This window comes from Chironomus tepperi, unplaced genomic scaffold (genome assembly GCF_022539635.2).
Source record: "Chironomus tepperi strain 1889 unplaced genomic scaffold, CSIRO-AGI_Ctep_v1 contig_409, whole genome shotgun sequence".
In the NCBI taxonomy this organism is placed as follows: Eukaryota; Metazoa; Arthropoda; class Insecta; order Diptera; family Chironomidae; genus Chironomus; species Chironomus tepperi.
Genome location: NW_027226531.1, coordinates 483,904 through 505,120, shown reverse-complemented (window position 1 = coordinate 505,120; position 21,217 = coordinate 483,904). Strand labels below are relative to the sequence as shown.

The following is a 21,217-nucleotide window of genomic DNA, read 5'->3' as shown; positions in this document are numbered from 1 at the left end:
AAGATTCTTCAAATTCTTAAAGATTCCACTCGGCAGTGACTCAATTTGATTGTTGTGAAGGAAAAGTTTTTGTAAATTTTCCTGCATCTTAAACGTATCCACACCCAGTGACTTAATTTGATTAGAACTGATGACAATTTCAATCATACCTGAATTATTGATGAGTAAATTTTCCGGAATTTCACTAACTTCGTTGCCATTTAAATGCAAAAGCTTTAAATTTTGACATTTTCGTAGAGAATTTTCCTCAATTTCCTTCATTTCCACATTTTCAAGCCTCAACGCATTCAAATTATTAAATTTATCACAATAAATTGACGTCATCGCATGAATTTTTGATGGACAAAATATTTGTAGAATTTTTACATCGCCGTCGGCTTTTTCATCATCTTCATGCTCACCGTCAATTTCAGTTATATTCTCATAATTCTCAAATTCAAATGAGATTTCACATGTATAGTCTGATAATTTGGTTGTGTATATGGAAATGTCATTTTCTTCATATTGACACGTAACTGTATTTGCTAATGTTTCACTTTTTAGGGTTATTAAGGTGCAGAAAATTAGAAAATATTGGAAGTTCATGTTCTGCACTTGATTTTGTATCTAAATTATTGTTTTGATCACTTTTAGGCTTTATCTTTTAGGAATCTAGCTAAATTATAAAGCCTTGAATATTACATGAATAGCACAAATCGGTTAATCGATCAAAAATCCGATCCAAGGGGTAGATTTCTTGGTATAAGTCTACAACCACACCCACTCACTTGGTATACGTCTACAACTACACCTACACTTGATACATACTCTAGGGCAGTGGTGGACAACCTTTGTACCGCGGCACACTTTGATGTTAAGCCTCGAAAGAAACCACACAAGGCATACGGTTCATAGCATTTCCAGAAATTGATTCGAAACAAACAGGTTGTTGCACCACACAGGTTGCCCACTGCCCTATGGTATATCCTAGGGTAACGGCCAGGCTATTCTAGGTGTCCAGGGTTTATTCCTTGAATTGGAGTAAGAGTAGGTGTGGGTGTATACCAAGAAACCGGCTCCAGACGTGACATTGACTTGGTGTCGGATTAGCTTTAAATCCTACATCATGCCAGAGTCTTACGTTAGCCTGATACCAAATTCAGCCTGAATCCGACGCCAAGTAATAGTCATGCTAGTCTGGTACCGGAATATGGATCGATTAACCGAAAGTTGTGCTATTCAAGTCAAATAGCCTCCAAAATATTGTCAAATAATTTATTAATAATTCTAATTCACTAAAAACTTATGTACTGATTTGAGCAGCTCAATACACTGAATTAAACAAGAGTTATCATCAATCCCGGCATTCGGTAAATAATCTCAATAAAATTTAGTGACGCACACACTTATCGTCACATATAATTAAGTAACAAACACTCAAAATTATATGATTTGCTCTCAAAAAGATGAAAGGAGTCAAAAGATTCTCATATTTACTAGACGCTGTTTTAAATCTCAATACATGGATCCAAATAGAATGAGACTAAAATGAGTAAAGTATCATTAAATGAGTAAATGAGCATTAATTTTATTAAAATATTAGTGAAGAATAACAACAACAAGTAAAAAAGTTTTCACATCAATATTGAACAGAAGCGCATTTTTTGATTGAAGCCCGAGCTACGCATAGATGGATTTTCATGTTTTCAGTAACAGACAATGAGCATTGTCACTTAAATGAGCGTGCTCATGAGAATACACAATCAGGGGTTGGGGATAGAGGAGGGGAGGGAGTAGGAGAGAGAGGAGAGAGCGAGAGGAGAGAGAAAGAGAGTGAGAGGAGGGTGAGAGAGGAGAGAGCAAGAGGATAGGGAAAGAGAGGAGAGAGTGAGAGTAATGTGATAGAGATGAGGGGAGAGAGAGGGGAGAGGGGAGAGAGGGGAGGGGGAAAGGGAGGATGGGGGGAAAGAGAGGAGGGGCAGAGAGAAGAGGGGGAGTGAGAGAGAGGTAGGGGAGAGAGAGGTAGGGGAGAGGGGAGGCGAAAGGAGGGGAAAGAAGGAGAATTAAGAATTAAGCAGACTATAAATTAATAGAAACAACTTTTACATGGATTAAACATTTATTTCCAAAACTCAAATATAAATTCACAAAGAATATTCATGAGCTGAACTCTTAGTTGAGCAACTTCATCCCCAAATAGGTCTAAAAGCAAACAAAATCAATTAAAATTTGAGTATTTTTTTTCACAATCTTTAAATCCTCACCTTCCATCGAAATCGCTATTTGCCGGTGCAAATGTGGACCTAACAGTTGCAGTTGGAATTGAATTAATCCATTCTGTGTATACCGTAGCATCCGTGTAGATTGAGACTGTCTCATCATCACATAGATCTGTATTAGTCGTAATGACACTAGACAGCATTCCACGTAAATAATATTTTTGTTGATAATAGACATAAAGTCCACTTCCAATATCCTCAATACAGACCTTGTCGGGTGATTCTTCATTGATACAAAAGGTATCGTCTGCTGTAGCTGAAACCGTGGCTTGATTCTTATGAATACATTTTTCAACTGGAATAAACATTGTTGACAGTTCCTTTGGCGATGATTTTGCTGTTAATTTTTGATTTTCCTTATATCCATAGCTGACGACGATTCCTTCACTGATGTCCCTACCTTCTGATCCTTCGTCCATCAAGTTGATGCTCTTGACAAATTTAGACATGCTTACAGGCTTATCAAGCACAATCACAGCTATGTCATATTCAGTTTTAATTTCATTTATTTTAAAATCTGGATGAATGTTAATTTGTGATATTTTTGGGACAACTCTTCCATTTTCGGATGTGGCAGTTAGGTCATGTGATCCAAGTCTAACGGTGATGTCACGCAAAGTCATTGGTTTATATGCTGATCTTTCATATTTATGGACACATCTGGCAGCTAAAAGTAAAAATTTATGTGAATAATAAGGAATTATTGGAATAAGACTATGTGCTGGTTTAAATGGACCTAGCCCAGAAGTTGGTGATGTATTCATACAGATCAGGTCAGTCCTTGCTTAAGGCTGATTCACGTCTTGTCGGCAGTCAAAGGATTTCTCGTAAAATACCACAAATTGGTGTAATGATCGAAAATCAGCCTGACATGACTCTGAGCTGATGTCGGATCCAGTCAACAGTCATCGTCTATGTCAGAGTCACGTCAGTTTAGTGTCTGATTTCGGATCGATTAACCGACTTGTGGTATTCGAGTATGATTATCAATTAGCCGTCGTCAAGACTAGGATGAATTTAAAGCAACGTCATCCAAGGAAGTATTCAGAAGGAATAAGGTGAAGTTGAAGGTCAACCTTATGATGTGTTGGACAGACTAATTTCAAGCAGATCTCGAAGTTGACTCAGATTTTGTATGAAAAAGTCTACTCAACTCCATACAAAATCCGAGTCGACTTTAATCTCTGTATAGCATTCAAAGTTCCAATTTACTTACTTGTCACAACTTTCCTATCCGACACAAGAACTCCACCGCAATAATAATCCTCACGATTGCCACTCTTCTTCATAATTGCTGCAATCCTACAAGAAGCAGAAGAAATTGTTAAAAATTAAGTTTTAGGTTTCAGGTTACAGGTCACTTTGAAGCAGCATCGAACAGCCTTAAAATTTGTTTCTATACCAGGCGATGCGATGCTGTCTTGGTGATTTTGTATGTCTTACCAAGGATATTTTCCACGTGCAAACACTTTCCCATTGTTCATCTCTAGAGCTTCCGTTGTAATTGCTTAAAATATTAATTTTTAATTTAAGAATTAAGAAAAAAAAATTAATTTAAATTCATAATTTGGTTTTAAGCTGATTAAAATGTCTGTAAAATAGAAGAAGTATAAGGATAGTCATCATATATGGAGGGATTTCTACCAACTGGGGGTGTAGTCAGAAAATTTTACTATTGCTTGATGATTTTTTTTTTAATTTTGAGTATTGTTCTGTTCATGGTTATGTATTACACACAGTTACTAGTATTTCCAAGTAACTAGGAACTGTGCTTCCGTCACCCATATATGCTTATGCCTCTCAACCCTCAACTAATCCGAAGCTAACCAACAATTCTAGTTAGAATATTTATAGTTATGATGACGGTTTTTTGTCCCAATGGACGTTTTTTGCTTTTTCCCAACTCTACATGCAGCATGACCCAGGGTAAATCAATGTAGCATACCTAGCCACAATTTGTGAGCCGCGAATCACACAAACCGAGTTGGTGTGACTAGAACAGCAAAAAAGTTACCGAATTCAACTAGACTTTCCCTGGAATTAAACCCGAGACCTTTAAATTTACTGCCCGACTTCCTAAATAACTAGACAATTGTAGCTTTTTCGCTGCTGTATTTATAATTGAATTTGGCATCCTATTTTGTTATTTTACGGTTCGTATGATTCACAACAAACAAGTTGTGACTAAGAATAGAACTGATAATCCCTGGGTCATGCAAATGTGCATAAAAATAAGAAATACACAATATATAAATTGAGATAACCTGCTGCATGAACTCTTAAAATATATTATACTTTAAGACTGACTTTTAGAAGGTATAAAATGATTTCGATGGGATTCCCAGCTATCGGGGACTTTTAATATTGCCCATGAGAGCTGATGATTTCATAAAGTGCTGTACATTTGGTAATATATGAAATACATGTATAAATAAGTCTTAGAGAACGCAGACGTCTATAAATTAGATGTGTGTGGATTCCTGTGGCTACTTAAGCTCCACAAAGACCAGATTAACTCAAAATTGGTCGAACTCCGGGAGTCGGACACCACTAGATACCACATGGACACTAAAGCCCAAAGCTAATTATAATAGACCCAAATAGCACAAGTCGGTTAATCGACCCAAATTGGCTACCAGGTCAGCGTGACACAGATGTTGTTCTGGCTTAAATTAAATCCTTCACCAAGTCAAATTCCAGCCGACTTGATGCTTTTATGGATTTTTGATCGGTTAACTCAGTGATGGTAAGCCATCAAGGTACCACAACCATAACTAAAAAGGAGATTTAGCGGCAGACGGACAGACGAACAGACAAAATGCACATTTGCCTTTTTGAAAATGAGGTTCATGGTGGTCATGACACACAGTTTGAACAGCACTGGATCAACCGATTTGAGCAATTTTACAATATTTTTAAGGATTAAGGTATGACTTACCTGCTTCATAATTATCATAGCAAGTTGCCAATTTAGCATTTACCAACTTCATATCTGTTATCCTAACTTTACAGCAAATATTATTCTCCATTAAAATCGCAGTAAGCTTAGAGTTATCCACGAAATTACGATCAATTGAGTCGATTTTATTTGATTTTAAATTAATATATTTAATAATTGTGTTATCCGGGAAGGAACTCGATTGGATGACAGTCAATGAATTTGATTCCAAATTTAGCCCTACAAGGTTTATTAAGTTTCCAAAAACACCTTCAGGTAAGTCTGTAATTCTGTTTGAACCAATCGACAGCTGACTTAGATTTTCCAGTTCCTTAAACCATCGTGGATTCAAATCTGCAAGCTGATTGTTGTCCAAGACAAGCGTTTCAAGGTTCGACAGTGCAACGAATATTTTATCAGGCAAAGAATTAATTTTATTGTTTTTAAGGTTCAATATCTTCAAATTTTCCTGCATCTCAAATGTGTCCTGCTCCAATGACGTCACCTGATTAGACGTTATCATAATATCGACCAATTTTTGATTCTCGCTGAACAAATTTTCCGGAATTTCATGAATATCGTTGTTTTTAAGATGAAAAAGCATCAAATTTTCACATCCTTGAAGTGACTCAGCATCAATTTCATTAATTTTGACATTTTCAAATTTTATTGCTTCAAGATTTGGAAATTTAGTGCAAAAAATGGACGAAAATTCTTCCAATTTTGAGTTTTTGTTTAAAATAAGAAATTTGACATCATTGTCAGTCCGTCTGTTGTGATTACCGTTAATGTCCGTTACGCTTATAAATTTGTTGGGATTTCCCAATGATAATTCGCATGTATATTTACTGACTGGATTTTTATGTATTTTGAAAGACTTGTTTGTGTATTGACATGTTGCCGTATCAGCTGATGTGACACTTATCAGTGTGATTAATACGCAAATTATTGTTATTATTTGAGTCATGTCTATAGGCACTGGACTTTAGATTATTTAAAATTGCACAATTTGAGATTTTCACTTTTTTAATTAATTTTTATGACTTTTTCCAAATTTTTCACAATTTTTTTACAATTTTTCTCAATTTTTCCAATTTTTTCACAATTTTTTATAATTTTTCACAATTTTTTACAATTTTTTACAATTTTTTACAATTTTACTCAATTTTTCTCAATTTTTCCAATTTTTTCAAAATTTTTCACAATTTTTTTACAATTTTTCTCAATTTTTCACAATTTTTCACAATTTTTTTCAATTTTTACAATTTTTTTTTCCAATTTTTCACAATTTTCCCCAATTTAAGGATCGTTAAAGTCACGATTTAACAAAATATCACTAGATATTCTTCACAGTTCCAACATCACAGCTTCTATATCAAATTGACTCGTCAATTTAATCAACAAACATAAGCAAGATGCTGACAAGGACTGATCAGTCATCAGAGAAATTATAAAAATGAGAGAAAGATCAGCTTCAAGATTGTCTTGGTTAATCTGTGCATGTATATTTGACTGTATATGTTCGATCTCTCTGAATGTCTATTTGTGTTAGTTGACCAATCAAAATTCAAGAATTTCTCAAATCTCGCGTAAATTTGGTTACTCAAAAGTTTGACTTGGTGGCTACATCCCCACCTTTATTCTCCTTTCCTTTCCTCTCTCATATCCCCTTCCCTTCAATCCCCTTCCTTTCTATCCCCTTCCCCTTGATTGCAAGGCTAACACCCTTCAGACAAGATGCTTTGGATAGGCTTTTGCTTTATCCTTTCAAGCCCATATTCCGGCACAGAACTACATCGCCAACGGTGTATTTAGCTATATCAGGGATTACCACCCAAGAAAGAAGGTAACCAATAAAAATGTAGAATCAATGCAGAACTATACCAACTGTATATTGCTTATGCATTTGATTGATAATTTATAATTGTACCTTTACAATAATGTAATTATGAGCTCGGTTGTGACTTGACCTCCAACACCTTACTACTTACTTTGCTGGCCGTACAGATCAAGTGTGATCCATGGCCTCCCTCAGTCGGCTCCATCGCTGGCTACCGCTTGCTAATTACCAATTACCTCCACGACCTACCTACGGTTAACAATAACAAAACGATGGATCATCGATCATCTAAAAAACTTTATTAATCCATTTGGTTTTATTGAATTTTAATTCGTTACAAATTTTGATGGAATTAAGCAACTGTAAATTTGATGTAACTCATTAGCATGACTCGATGTCTGGCTGTTTTGTTAACAAGAATTGCTGAATTTATAAAAATCAACTGCAACATTTTCTGTAAAAGATAAGATAATTGATATTATGATTAGGATGCTGTTCCTAGCATGCAACTTACGTTTATCATTATAATCATAAACCATAACACCAGCATTCTGGACATCCTTAACATCAAAGTACTTTGTTGCTGCGACGTCAACGCAATACTGTTTACCACGAGTATAGCCATTGTAGTAAATTTGAACTTTTGTTTGACCGAGTCTTGGTGCTGCCAACTATTAAAATGAAATTGGAATTAAATTCAGGTTTGAAAATTTAACATTTTACTGACCTTAATTTCTGGTTTACTTGACAAGTTGACTATCTCCTTATATACATATCCACTTGGCAATTCTACATCGTAAATGACATTAAAGATTGTCTCCAAGCTGACTTCGTCTTCTTTTGGCTGATAAGTAGCACAAACCTTGACAATTTTCTCTCTTGTGCTTGAACCACCTCGAGTAGTAACTAACAATGTGAACTTTGAGCTACTTTGAGTAAGTGCGATCGTGCTTTCCATAATCTTAGTGATGGAACAGAAGCCACTTCCTTGAATTGAAAATTGAGGGTTTAATGTATAATCAGGATAAATTACCTCAACTTCGTTCTTTTGATTGGCTTTAGTCACATGAATGACTTTATTAAAATCCATCTCATTTGTCAGTGTGACTGTAAAGTCTGTTTTAGCTGTGGATGGATTGGCAATTAGGAACTTTGAAATTGCTTCTGCAGCTACAGCATATGTATTAGTATATGAATAATATTTATTTGGCTTATACGAGTCCATGATCCATGCACTAAATGGCTTTGCTTCTCGTGTCATGTTCATAGTCAAGTAAGCAATTACAGCATATGATGTGTGCATGATGTTACAGTCGGTATCAAATGAACTTTTCAAACAATATTTCTTTGTGTTAAATTCCTTTTTATGTTTTTCAGTTTGTTTAAGAAGACTTTTAGCCATTTTGTGATTTCCGAGAAGAGCATAAGCATATGCAGCTATAGAATATGATTCCATGTCAGATGGTGAGCCACTAGTGATGCCATTGAGATAACTGAAGCCTTTATTGATGACTGCATCATAATTTTTATTTACAAAATTGCGGAACTTTAAAAATGGAATCAAAATATAGGCAGTTTGGAAGTATGAATCACGATTGCTTGGGATACTTCCGAAATTATTGAAGTTTGCTGATCTTTCAATAAATTTAATTCTTTTTCGATGATTTCCTGGTTTTCTGGAAGTGCTCCGATTTCCATTGCTGATGCGATAGCTTCGATGAAATATGCTCGGAATCCTGATGATGTTGCATAGTCCTGTTGGAATTTAAGAAGAATTATTGTAATTTAAAATTATAATATTGGTCTCTGTGCTTTATATGTAACGACATAATTGGACCATCATACCATACCAACTGCATCATCATACTACCCCAGTTGTAAGACAGTGATAGTGTTTTGATAACTGGTATTGATTTGTAAGAGAAAATGGTATTCAATACTTGTATTATATAAATTTTAATACCGATATGGAATATCTTAGTCGAGATTAACTCTGAATATGAAAGCCTGGTATCTGTATTTACAATATGAACTTGAAACTAATATAAAATAAAGTCAAATAAGTCCATTTGTGAAGTAGATTCATAGTTGCATAGATGCATAGTTGGATATTTGCTTTTGAGTCAATTACAATACTAGTATTGAAATCTATAGACAGCGACCATTCTACAACCCAGGATATTTATTGACTACTCTGTCTTTATCTTAAACTTCACGATTCAATTTACTTACCCAACTCCCAACTCTTTGTTCCAATGTTGATTGATAATGATCACTGAAGTAAGTTGTCGAAGGATTTGCGTTCTTTGCCTTTAAATAGCGGAAGTGCTCAACATTTCCTTTGATTCGAGAAGTCCTTTGTTCAAGACAATCATCAGGATAGATTCTATAATATTAAGAATTATTGAAATACCCTTCATTAAGTCAAAATTGGTTACTTACTTATATCCCAAATTGACTTTAGTCATATCGTCAGTCATATAATCTCCAGCAATTTCAACAATGAATTTTGGATATTCATCACCATTTGTGACATTTTTGTTCAATGTCTCAATTTTTGGTGCATCTTTTTCCTCAAGATCGAAGCTTTTGACTTCAATATCGTAAACTTTTACTCCGATTGGCTCAACTTTGAGTTTTTTTATTATACTATCGCTTACATTCTTACCACTCCTTGATGTTCCAGCCGCCTCAACTCTGATTTTAAGCAGTTCCACAAATTCAGTTCTATCTGCGCCTGATTGAATGAAGAATGAAACTTTTTTGGCATAATCATATGGAACTTTAACAGGTTTTGACATTGTTGTGGCCGTGCTTGCTGTTGTGCTGCATTCGGTATCATAAAATCGAAATTCCCTCTTAATGGTTTCATTTTTTTCGCCATTTAACATTTTAACAGTCACGTCAAGCGTTTCCTGACTATCGACATAATTATACACCATGACATCAATTCGAAGTTTTTCCTTGAAACGGATTGAGTAAGGCAAGACGATTTTGGTAAAGAATTGATTTTTAACTTTTAGCTTTTTCGGTGGTCCAATTGCAAGCCCAGATTCCTCATTCATTGAGAATGATGAGATCATCCATGATGTAATTGAATCAAGCGTTATATATTTTTTACGCATAACTCCGGTATGATCAACTTCCAATTCTTCAAATATAAAAACTTCACGAAAATCTTCACGGACATCATCAGCAGGGGAATGTGCATCTTCATCAGGATTTCGTTCAGATTCAAGATCTTCTATATTCTCAACTAGTTCATCATCCTGATTTGCTGAAAACTGGTCTGTACTGTGCTGGACAACGAATGATCTTCCTTTTTGAATTCGTTTTAGTTCCTCGTCTGTGCATTGATGCCAATTTGATTTTTAACGTGAAATACAGTGACTTTATTGGTTCCATCATAATCGGCAAGTTCCTTCACGACATCTTCCTTTTTGACATCATTTCCTTGGAATAAATAAGTTAAACGCTCGTCATACGCCAGTAAATAGACTGTTGAGTTCGGCTGTGTTGTGATGTTAATATTTATAAGATTTTTTGTTTGTGCTGATTCTGGCAGGTCGATTTCAAGCTGAATAATTAAATAAATAAAATTTTAATTGAATTCCTATAAAAATAAGCCATAACTATTTATCTACTCACTGTATTTCTGCTTAGTTCTGCTGTAGTGATTGTAGCCGCGCCTTGTGAAATTGATACCTTATTATTTATATGATAAACAACAACCTTCGCTTCCGGCATCATGTCCCCCTTTATGGTAAAGTTGAAATTACAATGAACGCGATAGTTACAATGGACTTGATGACTTTCGATGTTTCCGTGCCTTGACATTACGATTCCAATAAGTTGATCAATTTCTGAATCTCCACGGATGTGAACAGTTATATTATCGTTGTAATTTGGACTAAAAAGTAAAAGAAAATAAGAATTAATTGATTGTATTGATAGTATTCTGGATACATTTAAAGGAAATAGCTAAAAAGATGAGAAAATATTGTATTTAATGAAGTTCAATGAATATTTTTAAAAAAAAAAAGTAAAATTTTATCTGACGTTATTGATGATTCCCTCAATCACTCCGTCTTCAATTGGTGTCCAGTCTATGTAAAATAATATTAAGCTGCATCCTACACTGACTGACTGAATATTAACTTAACTTATCACTATTTAATTTTAATTTTTTTAATATTTGTAAAAACACGTTTTTTTTATACTGAGAGGATATAATTGTGCAAAAAACAACCCGAGAGGATTAATTTTTGTAGATCTTCGGCAGTTGAGTTTGTAGATCAAAATTTAAATTTAAAGAAACAGTTATAAGTTGTTAATTTGATAATTACTTAATTACTTGATAACTCTGAACTTAAATTATGGTTAAATGTTATGCAACAGCAATTGTCGACAGCATATCTAGAAGATTTAATTAGCACTTACAATTTTGGCAAATAATCCACAGCAATTTTGTTAAATCCTACGACTACAGAACCTTTCTCAATCTTCTTCTTGTACTCAACCAAAAGATATTGAATTTTGACTGTTAATTCGTCGGTATCTTCTGGAATTAAGGCATTGACTATGGCCACACCACGTCTTATAACACCATCGAATACATCTGTTCTTATTTCTCCATTTTGTAGACGACATTCCAATTTAATAACGACTCTTTCTGGTGTTGACTCAATCAACGTCCCGTTCCAATCGTAAACGGATACTTTAATTCCAAATGGAAGTCCAGGCATGAATTTGGCTGGATGATTTGGTTCAATTTTAGGACCGTTGTCAGCATGAACTGTAAATTTGATGGACTTATTGGCACTAATTCCACTTTCTGAATCTGTGAAGACAACTGTTGCCAAGTAGTCGAGTTTTGTTCTGGTTTTAGCCTTCAGATCATCTTGTGCCTTATATTTAACAGTGTGAATGTTAGCGATGTCGTTGAATGTTTTGGATACAACAACTTGACCATTTGTTGTGCATGTAATTGTAAGCTGTGCATTTCCTCGAACAAAATCCTCAAATGAATATTTGGCATAAAATGACAGCTTCAGAATGGAGTTTGTCAATAAGTGTTGGTCTTTAAGTTGGATGTAGGCGGCAAATGGTGGAAGTGTATACTTTGAAACTGCAAATTCCTTTGATGTCTCCCATTGTTCAATCTTATCGATGACAGCACGAATCTTCCAGATGCCCAATGGTGTATTGCCACTCAAACTGAAGTTTTGAGTAAAAACTCCCAAGTAGCTTTCGCCAAGATCGTCAAATACCTCAAGTGGTCGATTTAATGGGTCAGTCACGTTGATGTTAATGTTGTTCATGTGATACGGCTTCAAATCACGGTCCACGACAATAATTCTGAATCTTACGTCGTCACCAGGCTTATAAATCGGCTTATCAGTCTGAATAAATGTGAAAAAATTCTTCTTTTCAGCTTGAATTTCTTGCAATGTCTGTGTCATGCACATGTGTCGTTGTCCAGTTGATCCAGTCTCATTTCGATGCAGCGTCATGATTAAATCGAATTTTGTTTTTGATCCACTTTTATTAGGATTGGACATGCGAACTTTTAGAACTTTATCGGATACAAGAGACACAGTTGCAAGACTTCTACGAAATTGGAGAGCAATTTCCGTTCTTTTATCAATATTATTTGACAGCACGACAACATTGTAGTCCTTTGTATCGTAAAATGTCTGTGGAGCCCAAATAGTCACAAATCTGAAAATAAAAAGTTCAAAAAAAGTAATACAAAATTTAATTAAATTGTTATTCAAATTGCTTATCATAAATAAAAGCTGGGATGTATCCCGCAATAAAGTATAATCGACAATGAAAGTCAGAAATTTAATACTTTTTGCGATGTGATTTAGAATGAATTTGGAGCAGAATTGGTAGGGCTTTGTGAAGCTGTACTTCAAAAATACAAAAAGACATGTCAACTGGAGTTATAGCATATATAGAAGAGACAAGATTAACAGCCCGTAGAGCTTGATTACGCTCGTCCACAAGACTGATATAAATTTATTTTAAATGATTTCACCATAAACACAGTCTATGAATATACCGGTGGACATTTCATCCTTTAGTGGCTCCAGAAACTCAAATCGTTGAGAAATCATTGGGTACGGAATCGATTTTGCCAACTCAGCTTTATCGACTCCAATTATACATGGAATGAATAGGAATTAATTGACCATTTATATATATAATGCTGGTAGGACCCAGCCTAATGAGCTTTTGGCACTGTAATTAACAATCTGGCACGTTGGCACGTTAGGATCTGATTCTATATCACTGTCTCGATCAACAACCATAAGTCTAGCACTTAACTTGACAATTTTAATCGAACTGCATCACTTTTATTCAAATATTAATCTAATTAAGCACTTTAAAATTAAGTCTACTTACTCTTCCTTTTTGTAACACTGAATATTTATAATATTTATTAATAAACTTAGACTGAACAGCCAAAAGAAGTTCATCTTCAACATATTATTTTATTATCAATCAAAATTCTCGTGTGTTCATCATTTTATATCCACAATTTGAGTCAATTCTCCAGACAATTTAAGCCTATCTATTTCTCACATTGTGAAATGATGTGATTCATCCATTTAATGGACTTTTCAAATGATAAAATCTCAATTTTAAAGTATTATATTTGTTCATTTATTCGCGACTTGAAAGAGCAATGCGACCGAGTAATTCTAACCTGTTCGCTTTTTATATTTCTTATAATACAATTCTGGGGAATTTTTGGGTCATTTAGGGAAACACTAAATCATTTAAAATAATAAAAATCCCTAAAATTAACCGAGAAAATTGTAATTAAGTCACTGTAACCTATAAAAGACATTTTGTATGTCAAATTTATTAATCCATTGAGTTTTATTTCATGACAATTTTAGATGGAATTAAGCAACTGTAAATTTGATGTCACTCATTAGCATGACTCGATGTCTGGCTGGTTTGTTAACAAGAATTGCTGAACTTATAAAAGTCAACGGCAACATTTTCTGTAAAAGATAAGATAATTAATATTATGATTTGGATGCTGTTCCTAGCATGCAACTTACGTTTATCATTATAATCATAAACCATAACACCTGCATTCTGGACATCTTTAACATCAAAGTACTTTGTTGCTGCGACGTCAACGCAATACTGTTTGTTACGATTAAAGCCATTGTAGTAAATTTGGACTTTTGTTTTTTGAAGTCTAGGTGCTGCCAACTATTAAAGTAACATTGGAATTAAACGTGCTTTAAATATTCAAAATATTTACTGACCTTAATTTCAGGTTTACTTGACAAGTTGACTATCTCCTTATATACATATCCACTTGGCAATTCTGGCCAATTCTTTTGGCTGGTAAGTAGCACAAACTTTAACAATTCTCTCACTTGTGCTTGAACCAGCTCGAGGAGTTACTGACAATGTGAACTTTGAGCTACTTCGTGTAAGTGCGATCGTGCTTTCCATAATCTTAGTGATGGAACAGAAGCCACTTCCTTGAATTGACATACGAGCTGCTAATGTATAATCAGGATAAATTACCTCAACTTCGTTCTTTTGATTGGCTTTAGTCACATGAATGACTTTATTAAAATCCATCTCATTTGTCAGTGTGACTGTAAAGTCTGTTTTAGCTGTGGATGGATTGGCAATTAGGAACTTTGAAATTGCTTCTGCAGCTACAGCATATGTATTAGTATATGAATAATATTTATTTGGCTTATACGAGTCCATGATCCATGCACTAAATTGTCTTGCTTCCTGTACCATGTTCATAGTCAAGTAAGCAATTACAGCATATGATGTATGTATGATATTACAGTCGGCATCAATTGATGTTTTTAAACAATGTTTCGTTCTGGCAATTTCCTTTTTATGATCTACAGTTTGTTTAAGAAGACTTTTAGCCGTTTCGTGATTTCCATAAAGAGCATAAGCATATGCAGATATAGAATATGATTCCATGTCAGATGATGATCCACTAGTGATGCCATTGAGATAACTGAAGCCTTTATTGATGACTGCATCATAATTTTTATTTACAAAATTGCGGAACTTTAAAAATGGAATCAAAATATAGGCAGTTTGGAAGTATGAATCACGATTGCTTGGGATGCTTCCAAAATTATTGAAGTTTCCACTCAAAGTTTGCAGATCTTTCAATAAATTTAATTCTTTTTCGATGATTTCCTGGTTTTCTGGAAGTGCTCCGATTTCCATTGCTGATGCGATAGCTTCGATGAAATATGCTCGGAATCCTGATGATGTTGCATAGTCCTGTTAGATAAATGTTGATTGTGGTTAATTGTGATCTTTATTTTAAAGAATTTTGAAGTCTTGGTCTTGGTCTCTGTGCTACATATGGAACGGCACACATGGAACACTTTACCATACCAACTTCATCATCATACTACCCCAGTTGTGAGACAGCGATAGTGTTTTGATTACTGGTATTGATTTGTAAGAGAAACTGGTTCAAAAACTGGTATGATATAAATTTTAATACCGATAATGAATATTCTAGTCGGGATCAACCCTGAATATGAAAGTATTGTATCTGTATTTATATATGAACCAATATAATTTTGAATCTAATTTAAAATAAAGTTAAAGAAGTCCATTCGTGAATTTAATTCGCAACTTTTAATGGTAAATTAAACTTAATTTAATTAGTTTTTTAGTTTAGGTCCATTTTGAGCATACTGAACAATTATCAATATTTATTAGTCAGTTACAATACTGGTATTGAAATCCCTAGACAAGGACCATTCTACAACCCAGGATATTTATTGACTACTCTGTCTTTATCTTAAACTTCACGATTCAATTTACTTACCCAACTCCCAACTCTTTGTTCCAATGTTGATTGATAATGATCACTGAAGTAAGTTGTCGAAGGATTTGCGTTCTTTGCCTTTAAATAGCGGAAGTGCTCAACATTTCCTTTGATTCGAGAAGTCCTTTGTTCAAGACAATGTGTAGGATAGATTCTGAAATATTAAGAATAATTAAATTACCAATTAAATAACTGATTTAAATTGGTTACTTACTTATATCCCAAATTGACTTTAGTCATATCGTCAGTCATATAATCTCCAGCAATTTCAACAATGAATTTTGGATATTCATCACCATTTGTGACATTTTTGTTCAATGTCTCAATTTTTGGTGCATCTTTTTCCTCAAGATCGAAGCTTTTGACTTCAATATCATAAACTTTTACTCCGATTGGCTCAACTTTGAGTTTTTTTATTATACTATCGCCTACATTCTTACCACTCCTTGATGTTCCAGACGCCTCAACTCTGATTTTAAGCAGTTCCGCAAACTCAGTCCTATCTGCGCCTGATTGAATGAAGAATGAAACTTTTTTGGCATAATCATATGGAACTTTAACAGTTTTTGACATTGTTGTGGCCGTGCTTGCTGTTGTGCTGCATTCGGTATCAAAAAATCGGAATTCTTTCTTTATGGTTTCATTTTTTTCGCCATTTAACATTTTAACAGTCACGTCAAGCGTTTCCTGACTATCGACATAATTGTACACCATGACATCAATACGAAGTTTTTCCTTGAAACGGATTGAGTAAGGCAAGACGATTTTGGTAAAGAATTGATTTTTAACTTTTAGTTTTTTTGGTGGTCCAATTGCAAGCCCAGATTCCTCATTCATTGAGAATGATGAGATCATCCATGATGTGATTGAATCAAGAGTTCTATATTCCTTACGCATAACTCCGGTATGATCAACTTCCAATTCTTCAAATATAAAGACTTCACGAAAATCTTCACGGACATCATCAGCAGGGGAATGTGCATCTTCATCAGGATTTCGTGCAGATTCAAGATCATCTGTATCTTCAACTAGTTCATCATCTTGATTTGCTGAAAACTGGTCTTTACTGTGCTGAATAACGAATTTCCTTCCATTTTGAATTCGTTCTAGTTCCTCGTCTGTGCATTGATGCCAATTCGTTTTGTTCACATGAAATACAGTGACTTTATTCATTCCATCATAATCGGCAAGCTCCTTCACGACATCTTCCTTTTTGACATCATTTCCTTGGAATAAATAAGTTAAACGCTCGTCATATGCCAGTAAATAGACTGTTGAATACGGCTGTGTTGTGATGGTCACATTTATAGATTTTTTTGTTTGTGCTGATTCGGGCATGTCGATGTCAAGCTGAATAGAATAAAGATTTAAGTGATGTCCTCTTAAGTTAAGCCATAGCTATTGATATACTTACTGTATTTCTGCTTAGTTCTGCTGTAGTGATGTTAACCTCGCCTTGTGAAATTGATACCTTATTATTTATATGATATACAACAACCTTTGCCTGCGGCATCATATCCTTCTTTACAGTAAAGTTGAATTTACAATGAACGCGATAACTACAATGGACTTGATGACTTTCGATATTTCCGTGCCTTGACATTACGATTCCAATAAGTTGATCAATTTCTGCATTTCCACGGATGTGAACATTTATTATATCACCATAATTTGGACTAAAAAGTAAAAGAAAATAAGAATTAATTAATTGTATTGATAGTTTTTTCCAGGGATTGAAGTTGATCATATTTTTTCGATAAATTTCTTGATCGGTTAAAAAAATTTCAATGAAAAATTTGTCGATCAAAAGTCGATAAAAATTTTATCGTTAAAATTTGTCGACAAATTTATCGAAATATTTTTTTTTATCGAAAAATTTATTTTTTACCGATTTTTTTCAAAAAAAATGTTTGTTTACATTTTTTTGTGAGAAAATTATTAAATAAATAAATTTTGGATACAATGGATGGATTTGGATACAAATGAAGACTTTGCAATCTTACTGGAGCATGGATAATTGGAACAATAGTGAATAACAAGCAAAATACGAGGTTTTTCGTTCGAATTTTAAGGAAAAAAGGAACATTTGTTAATTTTGAGAATTTTCACTGTAAGTAAAAGCAGAAGATGGAATTAAACAAACTAAGGAAGCACAATTAATTAAAAAATAGACGACTTAATAAAAAAATAAGTGATTTTGTACGGAAATTCAGCAATTCCATAATATTTCTGGATCTTTTCGGGCTGTATTTAATTAATACATTCTGTTAAAGACAAAAAAGTACTGACAATCATTTGTAGTCTTGTAAAATTTTCCATTTCATATTCACACAGTCGAAAATTTCTCAGTAAATTTTTGGTCGATCAATAAATTTTGTAAGTAAATTTTTATCGACAAATTTTTTAATTGGTTTGTTGATAAAAAATTTGTCGAAAAAAATTTTCGTGAATTTTTTTGATCGATAAATTTTTCGGTAAATTTTTTTTCAAATTTTGACCGTTATTTTTAATCGATCAAGTCGACTTCAATCCCTGTTTTTTTTGATGCTTTTAAAGGAAATAGCTAAAAAGATGAGAAAACATAGTAATTAGTTAAGTTCATTGAATATTTTTATGACAGAAAAAAAAAGTAATTTTATCTGATGTTATTGATGATTCCCTCTATCATTCCGTCGTTAATTGATGTCCAGTCAATGTAAAATAATGTTGAGCTTCATAGTTCACTGACTGACTGAATATTAACTTAACTGATCACTATTCAATTTCAATTTTTTTTAATATTTGTAAAAACACGTTTTTTTTTTATACTGAGAGTATATAATTGTGTAAAAAACAACCCGAGAGGATTAATTTTTGTAGATCTTCGGCAGTTGAGTTTGTAGATCAAAATTTAAATTTAAAGAAACAGTTATAAGTTGTTAATTTGATAATTACTTGATAATTCTAAACTTAAATTATGGTAAAATGTTGTGCAACAGCAATTGTCGACAGCATCACTAGAAGATTTAATTAGCACTTACTATTTTGGCATATAATCCACAGCAATTTTGTTAATTCCTACGATTACAGAACCTTTCTCAATCTTCTTCTTGTACTCAACCAAAAGATATTGAATTTTGACTGTTAATTCGTCGGTATCTTCTGGAATTAAGGCATTGACTATGGCCACACCACGTCTTATAACACCATCGAATACATCTGTTCTTATTTCTCCATTTTGTAGACGACATTCCAATTTAATAACGACTCTTTCTGGTGTTGACTCAATCAACGTCCCGTTCCAATCGTAAACGGATACTTTAATTCCAAATGGAAGTCCAGGCATGAATTTGGCTGGATGATTTGGTTCAATTTTAGGACCGTTGTCAGCATGAACTGTAAATTTGATGGACTTATTGGCACTAATTCCACTTTCTGAATCTGTGAAGACAACAGCTGCTGTATAGTCGAGTTTTGTTGTTGTATTAGCTTTCAGATCATCTTGTGCCTTATATTTAACAGTGTGAATGTTAGCGATGTCGTTGAATGTTTTGGATACAACAACTTGACCATTTGTTGTGCATGTAATTGTAAGCTGTGCATTTCCTCGAACAAAATCCTCAAATGAATATTTGGCATAAAATGACAGCTTCAGAATGGAGTTGGTCAACAAGTGTTGGTCCTTAAGTTGGATGTAGGCTGCAAACGGTGGAAGTGTATACTTTGAAACTGCAAATTCCTTAGATGTCTCCCATTGTTCCATCTTATCGATGACAGCACGAATCTTCCAGATACCCAATGGTGTATTGCCACTCAAACTAAAGTTTTGAGTAAAAACTCCCAAGTAGCTTTCGCCAAGATCGTCAAATACCTTAATGGGTCGATTCAGCGAGTCAGTCACGTTGATGTTAATGTTATTCATGTGATACGGCTTCAAATCACGGTCCACGACAATTATTCTGAATCGGACGTCGTCACCAGGTTTATAAATTGGCTTATCTGTCTGAATAAATGTGTAAAAGTTCTTCTTTTCAGCTTCAATTTCTTGCAATGTCTGTGTCATGCACATGTGACGTTGTCCAGTTGATCCAGTCTCATTTCTATGCAGCGTCATGGTTAAATCGAATTTTGTTTTTGATCCACTTTTATCTGGATTTTTCATGCGAACTTTTTGAACTTTATCAGATACAAGAGACACAGTTGCAAGACTTCTACGAAATTGGAGAGCAATTTCCGTTCTTTTATCAATATTATTTGACAGCAAGACAACATTGTAGTCCTTTGTATCGTAAAATGTCTGTGGGGCCCAAATAGTCACAAATCTGAAAATAAAAAGTTCAAAAAAAGTAATACAAAATTGAATTAAAATGTTATTCAATTTGCTTATCATAAATAAATGATGGGATGTATCCCGAAATAAATTATAATCGACAATGAAAGTCAGAAATTTAATACTTTTTGCGATGTGATTTAGAATGAATTTGGAGCAGAATTGGTAGGGCTTTGTGAAGCTGTACTTCAAAAATACAAAAAGACATGTCAACTGGAGTTATAGCATATATAGAAGAGACAAGATTAACAGCCCGTAGAGCTTGATTACGCTCGTCCACAAGACTGATATAAATTTATTTTAAATGATTTCACCATAAACACAGTCTATGAATATACCGGTGGACATTTCATCCTATAGTGGGTCCAGAAATTCAAATAATTGAGAAATCATTGGGTACGGAATCGATTTTGCCAACTCAGCTTTATCGACTCCAATTATACATGGAATGAATAGGAATTAATTGACCATTTATATATATAATGCTGGTAGGACACGGCCTTAAGAGCTTTAGGCACTATAATTAACAATCTGGCACTTTGGAACGTTAGGATCTGATTCTATATCACTGTCTCGATCAACAACCATAAGTCTAGCACTTAACTTGACAATTTTAATCGAACTGCATCACTTTTATTCAAATATTAATCTAATTAAGCACTTTAAAATTAAGTCTACTTACTCTTCCTTTTTGTAACACTGAATATTTATAATATTTATTAATAAACTTAGACTGAACAGCCAAAAGAAGTTCATCTTCAACATATTTTTTTATTATCAATCAAAATTCTCGTGTGTTCATCATTTTATATCCACAATTTGAGTCAATTCTCCAGACAATTTAAGTCTATCTATTTCTCACATTGTGAAATGATGTGATTCATCCATTTAATGGACTTTCCAAATGATAAAATCTCAATTTTAAAGTATTATATTTGTTCATGTATTCGCGACTTGAAAGAGCAATGCGACCGAGTAATTCTAACCTGTTCGCTTTTTATATTTCTTATAATACAAT

At 33.9% G+C, this 21,217-nt stretch overlaps 3 protein-coding genes across 3 annotated transcripts; all 3 read right to left on the bottom strand.

Annotated features, from left to right (window-relative positions):
• Positions 1-2,079: 2,079 nt before the first annotated feature.
• LOC139096955 (uncharacterized) lies at positions 2,080-6,349 on the bottom strand. Its single transcript, XM_070648714.1, has 5 exons — positions 5,197-6,349; positions 3,702-3,765; positions 3,475-3,560; positions 2,244-2,925; positions 2,080-2,181 (listed from the first exon to the last, which is right to left on the bottom strand). Exons 1-5 carry the CDS (start codon positions 6,161-6,163, stop codon positions 2,166-2,168), a joined length of 1,815 nt encoding a protein of 604 aa, XP_070504815.1. The 5' UTR covers positions 6,164-6,349; the 3' UTR covers positions 2,080-2,165.
• A 1,035-nt stretch (positions 6,350-7,384) lies between these two features.
• On the bottom strand, positions 7,385-13,653 carry LOC139096936 (thioester-containing protein 1 allele S3-like). Its single transcript, XM_070648691.1, has 10 exons — positions 13,628-13,653; positions 11,477-12,757; positions 10,685-10,946; positions 10,464-10,613; positions 9,479-10,407; positions 9,269-9,422; positions 8,630-8,791; positions 7,764-8,582; positions 7,551-7,707; positions 7,385-7,490 (listed from the first exon to the last, which is right to left on the bottom strand). The coding sequence occupies exons 1-10, from the start codon at positions 13,651-13,653 to the stop codon at positions 7,447-7,449; spliced, it is 3,984 nt and encodes a 1,327-aa protein (XP_070504792.1). The 3' UTR covers positions 7,385-7,446.
• A 358-nt stretch (positions 13,654-14,011) lies between these two features.
• On the bottom strand, positions 14,012-21,087 carry LOC139096935 (thioester-containing protein 1 allele S3-like). Its single transcript, XM_070648690.1, has 7 exons — positions 21,062-21,087; positions 18,963-20,191; positions 16,105-17,008; positions 15,891-16,044; positions 14,426-15,331; positions 14,116-14,272; positions 14,012-14,055 (listed from the first exon to the last, which is right to left on the bottom strand). Exons 1-7 carry the CDS (start codon positions 21,085-21,087, stop codon positions 14,012-14,014), a joined length of 3,420 nt encoding a protein of 1,139 aa, XP_070504791.1.
• Positions 21,088-21,217: the final 130 nt, after the last annotated feature.

Bases quoted from the DNA above. Each gene is read 5' to 3' on its own strand.
- LOC139096935 (XM_070648690.1), bottom strand. From the start codon at position 21,087: ATGGATGAATCACATCATTTCACAAT. The intron at 20,192-21,061 runs GTGAGAAATAGA...TTTTATTTTCAG, and splicing joins GAATCACATCATTTCACAAT to ATTTGTGACTATTTGGGCCC. The intron at 15,332-15,890 runs GTAAGTAAATTG...TTTATCTAACAG, and splicing joins AACAAAGAGTTGGGAGTTGG to GACTATGCAACATCATCAGG.
- LOC139096936 (XM_070648691.1), bottom strand. From the start codon at position 13,653: ATGGATGAATCACATCATTTCACAAT. The intron at 10,614-10,684 runs GTGAGTAGATAA...TTAATTATTCAG, and splicing joins CAGAACTAAGCAGAAATACA to CTTGAAATCGACCTGCCAGA. The intron at 10,408-10,463 runs GTGAAGGAACTT...ATTTCACGTTAA, and splicing joins ATGTCAAAAAGGAAGATGTC to AAATCAAATTGGCATCAATG.
- LOC139096955 (XM_070648714.1), bottom strand. From the start codon at position 6,163: ATGACTCAAATAATAACAATAATTTGCGTATTAATCACACTGATAAGT. The intron at 3,766-5,196 runs GTAAGTCATACC...TAATATTTTAAG, and splicing joins CTATGATAATTATGAAGCAG to CAATTACAACGGAAGCTCTA. The intron at 3,561-3,701 runs GTAAGACATACA...TGCTTCTTGTAG, and splicing joins GCACGTGGAAAATATCCTTG to GATTGCAGCAATTATGAAGA.